The sequence below is a fragment of the Vidua macroura genome, chromosome 7, assembly GCF_024509145.1.
Source record: "Vidua macroura isolate BioBank_ID:100142 chromosome 7, ASM2450914v1, whole genome shotgun sequence".
NCBI classification, from domain to species: Eukaryota; Metazoa; Chordata; class Aves; order Passeriformes; family Viduidae; genus Vidua; species Vidua macroura.
In genome coordinates this window covers 8,013,171-8,021,938 of record NC_071577.1, presented here as the reverse complement: position 1 = coordinate 8,021,938, position 8,768 = coordinate 8,013,171, and the positions used below count along the sequence as shown (strand labels likewise).

Sequence of the window (8,768 nt, the reverse complement as noted above, 5' to 3'; positions counted from 1 at the left end):
TTGGCAACTCAGGCTTGGTGCCCTTAAAATGAGCAGATTTTTTTAAAGCTGTTACATTGCTGTTACAGTTAAGATTGTATTTGGATGAGTTCCTGGGATACACAAATCACCTACTTCTAAACAGGCTTCTGAATGTTATAGACTCAACTTCTTAACTTACAAATAATTATTTTGCTGTTTCCAGTTTACAATGGTAAAAAAATGAAGACTTCACAATGGGTATAAATGGGAGGTAAATGTATTTTTAAAAACAGAATAAAAAGCTGCATGTTAAAAACTGGCTCACAGACTAATAAATACATACATCAAAGACATGAAATTTTCAGCAGCTGGTTTTAAAGAGCAAGGAATTGGGAAAAAACTAGCTGTCCTGTCCAGACTCCATTCTGCCTCTGTGGTCTATGTACTAAAAATATCTGCAGTTGAAAAACAAGTTAACAGAGGAGTAGAATCAGCTTTGTCACCTATTTTCTTTTTTAAAAATTAAGCTACTTCCTAAAAGTGTGGTGTAAAACCTAGAGAAACTATCAATTTCTTCATGCACTTGATGACATTGAATTAAAAAAGAAATTATTTTAACCCAGAAAAAATGAGTCATTGTATACAGTAAGGACAGCCTTACTGCAAATTTTCTACAGTAAAAGTATTTCTAGAAATACACCAGAAATTACTTTCCTATAACAAAATATACAATTATGCGTTGCATCATCATTGAGTTTCAATACTTAGGCAAAACAGAAACAGCTACTGTGAAGTTTCAAAAAAAAACCCAAAGAAACCCAACTCCAAAGAGCAGAAAGATGTTTTGACGGCTGTGGAGATGCCAGAAAGCAATGCTGGACACCAGGAATCTCCAGAACAACTCCTCTTCCCAAGTGATGTGCAGTTTGTGAATTAGACTGTGAGAGAAAACTGATCCTGTTCTATGGGCTTCTCCACCCAGGCTCCAAGTCCTGCCTTCAGGAATGCTTTAAACAAACACTCTTTAGCAGTTTGATACTCCGTGGCTCCTTGCTTGGTGTCGTGGTACAGGTTGGGCTTGAGGATCTTTGAGCGCAAGCTGGAGGAAAGCTGTGGGGTTGAGAGACAAGAGAAGGAAAGAGACAAGACCCCATTAAGCCAAACAGCACCAGAGTGAGTTATTTAAACAGCTAATATTAAAACAAGGTAAGGATCTATCAAACAAAATGTTGAGGCTAAAAAAAGCACAAATATACTTCCTGGAAGCTTTATTTCTGAGAGTAAAGAGTGAAACCTCAGCAGTGAAAATGGGATTATCCTTCCAAATAAATTAAAATGCAAATGCAAGCTCAAAGGAGACAGAATGCTTCGCCTACTCAGCTATAAACCAAGGAATATGCATTTTGGACCAGACAGCATCACATTAAAAAGTAAGTTAACAAACACATTGCTCTTTTCCATTACTGCATGAAGCAGCAGCTACCTGGCCTCAAGTTGTACCAGGGGAGGTTTAGATCAGATATTAGGAAAAAAAGCTTCACTGAAAGGGTTGTAAAGCATTGGAACCGGCTGCCCAGGGAAGTAATGGGTTCACCATCCCTGGAAATGTTCAAACAATGTGTGGATGTGGTGCTAGAGGACATGGTTTAACGTGAACATGGTGGTGGTGCTGCATTGATGGCTGGACTTGACCATCTTAAGTGTCTTTTGCAGCCTTAATAATTCTGTGGCTCTAACACAAGGCTCAGCTTAGAACAGGCTGAGAAAGTTGCTTCTGAGTACAGAAAGCACATCCAGGTGTTTCACTAAGACTTCAGGAGTGCGAAGGCGGCCCTCTGGAGCCGTACCTTGGCGTGGATGCGCATCCAGCGGCTGTAGAACGCGTGCTTACAGAGGCGCGACGCGCGGCCCATCTCGTCCTTGCCAGTCGTGGCATTAATGACTTCCAGGCCAGAGTCTCCCACTGTCCAGTTCACACTGAAGTTTGGGGCTTTCCCTGGCTGACGGGCTTCTGCGTTGCTGATACCTGAAAGAAAAGTGATGTTTAATGATGGTAATAAATACAAATGCTTGACTTTTGGCTTTTGTTGGGGAGTGAACAGTCTCAGAAGCAGACTTTTTATTTTGAGGGCATTCTCTGCAGATTTCCCACCAACTCTCAGAGGTAACACCATGAACCTCTCACTCTCATTCTGGCTGAAGTGCTCTTCAGTTCTGTCCCTCCCAGTGGGGCAAGTGTGCACCGCTGCAGAAAGCAGCCTCCTCAGCAGAGGGGACCATGGAGAGCTCTGTGGCAGGAGGTCATGGGGTTCATCTCGCTTCCAAATGCATGCGAAGCTCTGAACCCTGGAAATGTTCATGGCCAGGTTGGATGGGGCTTGGAGCAACCTGGGATAGTGGAAGGTATCCCTGCCCATGGCAGGGGGTGGCATGAAATGGGCTTTACAGTCCCTTCCAACATAAACCATCCTGTGATTCTACTGAAAGCGAGCCCCATCCTCAGCACCCTCCACAAAGCCAGAACTGGCAGACATTTGGGTCTTCCAGCACAAACCCACTGTGTTCTAGCTGACTCCCCATTTTACAGGCCCAGAGATAGGGAACCACAGGATTCCAAACAGGACTCAAATCACTTTGCTCAGTGTTAAATTAAGTGACATCTTCCAGCTATGGCTCTATCTCCAGGGATGGAGAAGCAAAGCCACCAGAATCCAACCCAAGTGGAAACCGAGTCTGGCTGCCTGCCCGGGGCAGGATTTCTTCCCCACGACACCCAAAGATGGACTATACATAATGAAGGTCACAGCAGCTGCTGCTGTGCACGTGTGACTCCTCAGACATTGCAGGGGTGGCTAAACTCTATTTAAGATGCCTCAGTCACCTCACAAACAAAGCACCAGTGCAATTTGTTGTCTCTAGTAAATGAAAATCACACTTTTACTTTAAGGCAGCTCTCGCCAGAACCTATTTCAAGTCTACTCTGCTGTTAGGCCAGGTCCTACACTTAATAAAATCTAAAGAATTTGTGGAAGCTGAACATAAGCAACACAGCAGGATGCACTTCAGGCTGATATCTGGAACACAATCTAATAAAGCTGGGCACCTGGGAGCAGGACTGGCTCACCTGGCTCAGTCTCATGGCACCCCTGGGCCCAGCACTGAGAGTGAGCAAGGTCAGAATGACCCAGCAAAATTCAGTTTGCTTCCTACCATCAATTCCTCATTTAATAAACAAAGACACCTTTTGAAATATAAACCACTGAAGCTGTTATATTTTTACTCTTGGTTTGGATCAATCTTGTCACTATGACTGACAAGAAATGATTAACTGAATAATAACAGAAAATAACCTACTATTCCCCGTTTTCTTATAATATAAGCTGAAAAAAAAGAGAATTGATATAGAAGTTGATTTTACCAAAAGTACTGGGCAAAAGTGCTAAGAAATTGATGCCACATTACAGTTTTTTGTCTTTTTTTCCCTTTAATTTAATGACAACTATACTATTACCTTTACTTTCATTCCATACACTATTAAAACAGTACAGGGATCAGACAGAGGTCATCAAGGACTCCAAAACACTTGTGATATCACAACCAGTCCCATAAGCAAATCAAATAAAAATGAGAAAGCTGAACATCCAGTATGCACTACATCTCCACTGCAATTACAATATTCCTTTCCTTGGTTTTTGATGGATTAATTAAATTTAAAAAAAGAACACCAAAACCAACCCAGATTTAGAATTTCAAATAGATTTAATTAATAACAACCCATTCAGCTGCTTATTTGTATGCAAGAACCCTGGAGAGATGTCAAAGGAGTTCCTGATGATGGATCACAAGTAGCATGGACAGGGAATAAATGTCATCTCAAAATCAAAGCATTTGATAGAACTTTAGGTGGGTCATATCTTCCCCATCAAAATCTAGCCATGAATATAGCACAATATGCTGAGATTAGAAACAGAAAAGAAATTTAAGATAGAAAATCAAGTATTTTACTCTTCTTTGAAAACTAATAGAACTAAAGCTATTTAGAGAACATTGCTCAGAACTTATTGTTGAGTATTATTACAAAGGGATATAATAAAAGCAAAGGTCACAGCACTTTGTGCCAGTGCTTATATAAATAATAAAGTTTGCCAGTTCTTGGAGGAGAGAGCTAAAACAAGCTTCATGAAAAAGGACATGGAAAGCTGAAAAACACCACTGTGAACAGGAGGATAAGGTACCAAAAGAACAGCCTAATTAAAAAAAAAATCACCTGAAGGATTTATTTTTGTCTACCTTAAAAACAAATTCACTAACACCTGGATAAAGATGATCTCTTTGGGAAGAGTGAACACAGTTGGAGAGCCTCCAGCCTGGGGCAGACCTGGGATGTGTGTGGGGGGGAAAAAACTGAGGTAGGATCATTGATGATACTAAATGATTTTTAAACAGCTCTAAGAGGAGCAATAGCAAAAAGTAGCAGAAAAAACCTCACATACTGGGTCTCTAAGCAATAAAAAGTCAGATGAAATTCCTCACAGATGAATATAAAGGAACACACATGAGGAAAAAACCCAAAGCAATCTTGCACAAGGAGTGCTGCACTTGGAGCTTGATATTAGCATCCAGGAATGAGATTTTAGTTTCTAACATTCAGTTCTACCAAAAGGTCAGGTCAGTCAGCAACAGTAATCAAAGTGAATGTCAGGAATTATCAGAGAAGGATCAGGGAAGTGAACAGAATATATGCCACTACATGGACTGGTATTGCTGCTTTTCACTGACTATCACCTACTGCCCTGGTCTCACTAACACAAAAATGGGTCTGCAAAATGATCCTTCTGTGAAAGGGTCTCCATGCAAGGAACAACAAAGTAGACTAAGACACTTCAGCTGCCAAAAAATAGGATTTATGTAGGAAGGAATATCTCAGAGGTATAGAAAAGTGAGTGTCATGACCACTGCTTATGGCCTGGATCTCACAGAGCACTGAGGAACATCTAATTGAGTAAATTAGCAGAAAGGAAGTTCCTTTGCACAAACCTCTGCACACTCCACAGTCCTCCTTACTCAAGGAAGCTGTGGATGGCAAAAAGTTGAAAGCATTTCAAGAACTGGAAGCAGGAATGAACAAATGAAAGATGTGTTAAGGATTTCTAAACATAAAGATCTCAGTACCTTTCTCAGGCTTCAGCCCAGGTGAACTCCTGCATGTCCACCTTCCACCAGTGGCTCCCCCACAAAAAGAGTCTGTGCAGGTCACCCTGCAGATGGGCAACTTGATATTGGCTGATTTATCCAACCATCCTCACTCTGATTGAGAAATAATTTTTTTTTTTTTCAGATTATTCTAGAAATTTGCAAGATTCAAACCTGTCTTCTCTTCAAGTGGGGTGGCCACCCCTCAGGGAGAGCTCAACTGCCCTCAGTGCTGGGGTGCTAAAGGCACCTTGAAAAGCTGGATCCTGCAACCAAGGCTTCCAAGAGTCAGCACAGGAGGGAGCTTTCTATGAATAGACAGATTTCCTGCATCCCTCAGCTGAAAAACACCTGCTCTGGTATGCACTGGAGTTCAATATATGGGGATGTGTTAGTGGTGGGCAGGGCAGTGTTCATTGTTGGATTCGATGATCTTGGGGGTCTTTTACAACCTTAATGATTCTATGATTCAATCTGCTGGCAAAAGATGTAAGCAAAAACTGTCTTATAAACAAAGAAAGATGATGGAAGACAATTTTTAGCAGTACAAACAGTATCTCAAAATAATTTTGACTTAATGCAGGTGCCCCAGAAGACATAAAATTTGCTTTATTAGAGGAAGAAAACCTGTTTTTACAGTACTTTCTCAGCTAAACAGGCAGGACAGTGAGGCAAGACAAGTATTTCTGTTCTAGTTCATCCCCCTGGTAGAAATAAATCTCAGAGGGTGTGTGTGTGTGATACAAGAAAGAACACAGTACTGGAGACAGGTATTTCTGCCACACTTCCTCTAGGTAAGAATACACTGAAAAAATATGGGAATCCAAGAGCACATGGGCAGCTACACAAACGCCCCAGCTGAATCTATCAGCAGAGGTCAGAATATCAGCTTTCAAGACAGTATCAGCTTTCAAGACTGAACCAGTAAAAGAAAATACATCAACATAGTTCTCAGCCCAACCTCCTAAAGAACCTTTCTGTACATTTTTGAGATGTGTATTTTTGTGAAAACTCCACAGCTGAGAACATTTCCGAACTCTCTCTGCTGCACAGCAAGTCCTGGCTCAACTGTTTAAACAGATGGTTCTACTTCATGGGAAATAGATGATAGCACCATTGCAGAAAGATGATTTTCAAGAAGACAAGGTACTGTTACATGCTGTGAAAAGGATAACAAAGATGCTTCTCACCCTGCCACAAACCTGCTGTCTTGAAGGACTGATAAAAATTCCCCAAAATCAGGCAGAAACAGTCCATACATCAGCTACCATGCCCATAAAACTATTAGATATTTGGTACAGAGTGTTGCAACTGTTACTTGCTAATATAAGGACAAATATGTTATTTAACATTTTTATACATCCTAGTTTAGGGAATCCTTATTACCTTTCTTACCTAAAGAAATACCCATTGTTCACAATGCTCTTTTCCCCACTCCCTCCCTATGTTTTTTTTTTTAAATTCATGTCAAATTTCGAACACACTTTAAAATTATGAGCTTTTTTCTCCCTGTAAAAATAAACACATGCCAAAAGCTAACCTCTACAGAACAAAGCAGTAGACATAGTGAGAGGGAGGATGAGATTTCAGTTTTAAAGCTTTCAGAGCATTACTGTAACAAGCCATTTTAGAATTTAAGACAGGTGAGGTGTCATCTCCATCCATTCTGAGTTGATTATTGACCTAGAAATTGTGAACCAAGTGTGTCTATCTTGGCATAGTGATAGATGAAGGGACCACTCAACAAAAATCTGCAGTGCAAGAGAAGTGACAGTGAGTGCTAACACACTATTCCACAGGTGGGAGGAGATTTCCCTAAGCCTTCAACTCTCTTCCTAGGACATGTTCCAAACGGGAATGGTGTGAAAACTCATCCCAAGTTTCATCCACCACTTCTTTCCAACTTTTAAACGTTCTTGCTATGGTATTTCTGACTGGGTGTCTGTATTATGTTTGGACCACAGCTTCTCTATTGTAAGCAGCAAGCAGTTTACTCACAGCAACACAGTTTGCAAGGTTTTGAGAACTACAAAATCACAATGCTACTGGAACAGACTTAGTTACCGGCACGGCCTTCTCCATTAGATACTTGCCACTAAGTAAAGGTCTGTTGAGTGTATAAAGAGGTGGTAGATCTTCTATCTCTGCTATCCTCTGGTATACGGCTCTGGATAGATGATCCCCATGATATAAACTCCCCAAGATGATGCTAGAGAAGTAAATTGGCTCCACAAAGAGGCTAAGTAAGGCTCCTTGAATACCCAATACGTTCCACCTAAGAGGGAGGGAAAAACAAAACAAAACAAAAAACAAAAAAACACTTTCTTTTTAATGAAACAAGTAACATCTGCCAGACATAACAGCAGTTAATCACAATGGACCAGACTTTCAACCCTTCCTCCTGACTAGCACATGACCATGGTAGCATAAGCTGTGACACCTGCCAGAATTTCAGAGATCAGCTTAGGGGATACTCAGTGTAATCCTGAGAAAAATGCCCTAAAGCAGGAGCAGACTCTGTAACTTGTACCTCTGCTAACATGTCTGGTGATGCATTTTCCAGCACTCTGATGCCAGAGATGGACAGGATCATTCAATGGGAGAAAGCCAAACTCTGAGATTCTCCCCCAGACACAGCAGCTGATACCACCAGAAGACACCTGGCAGGGAGAAGAGCATCCTTCCCAGAGCACAAGAAGGATTTTCTGCAAGACCTCCATACCTCACCACCACAAGGAAAGGCCTGTCCTTCAAACCCTGGCCCAACTGGCCACATCCTGCTGGCAGAAAGGGCATGTGCACTGGCTTGCAATAGCCATGGGCAGGGACAACACTGAATATGAAAACTGAAAACATACAAAGAATGCATACAGTCTTTGCTCCTTTTAGCTGCTTCACAGATTCCAAACCCAAATCCCTGTCTGAGAAATATGATTTACACTGGATCAGGTCTGGTGGAAGGGATACAGAATGCCTAGGAGCAAAATCCTGATTTTGTTGGTTTTTGTTTTGTTTTGTTTGTTTTGTTTTTTTTTTTAATTGTGCTCATTTGATAAAGTTTGGGCTCTCAATGTCTCTGTAACTGTCACATGAAATACTTTTGAAAACCTCAACATCTCCTGCAGAGTATTTTCACTGCCTTGCTCTGAGGAATACTGAGGCACTATGAAAGTAGCATATTTCAGTCTTGGAATCCCAGAATGGTTTGGTTTGGAAGGTACCTTAAACATAATCTAGTTTCAAACCCTGCCACGGGCAGGGACACCTTCCACTATCCCAGGCTGCTCCAAGCCCTGTCCAACCTGGAGTTGGAGTCCAACTGCAAAAGCCAGACACAAGCAGCAGGAAAAGTTTCCTTTGGTGCTTGGATAAAACAGAGGAGCACATCAGAAGCTCTCATGCTCCCACAGAATGGTTGTCCTTATTAAAAAGCCCATGCTATACCAGGTTGCAAGGTTCTCCTAGGAAAACAAGAAATTCAGATGCTGCTAACAGTGTTTCCTGCAGCTTGTGCTGGCCAGGCTACACAGCAGCATCCTTTTAGGCTAGAAACTCCACACCACAACTGCTTCACTACTCCAATAACTCAACTACACAGGCTGGCTTCAGGACTT

General features: G+C 41.5%; 1 protein-coding gene across 6 annotated transcripts in view; it reads right to left on the bottom strand.

Annotated features, from left to right (window-relative positions):
* Positions 1–222: 222 nt before the first annotated feature.
* Positions 223–8,768, bottom strand: part of ADARB1 (adenosine deaminase RNA specific B1) — a 61,185-nt gene continuing 52,639 nt past the window's right edge. For all 6 annotated transcript variants that reach the window (XM_053982505.1, XM_053982508.1, XM_053982507.1 and 3 more), the window contains 3 exons: positions 7,248–7,429; positions 1,809–1,987; positions 223–1,071 (listed from right to left, as the gene is read on the bottom strand). In XM_053982505.1, coding sequence (XP_053838480.1) covers positions 895–1,071; positions 1,809–1,987; positions 7,248–7,429 — 538 coding nt within the window. In that variant the 3' untranslated portion in view covers positions 223–894. The remainder of the gene's footprint in view (positions 1,072–1,808; positions 1,988–7,247; positions 7,430–8,768) is intronic.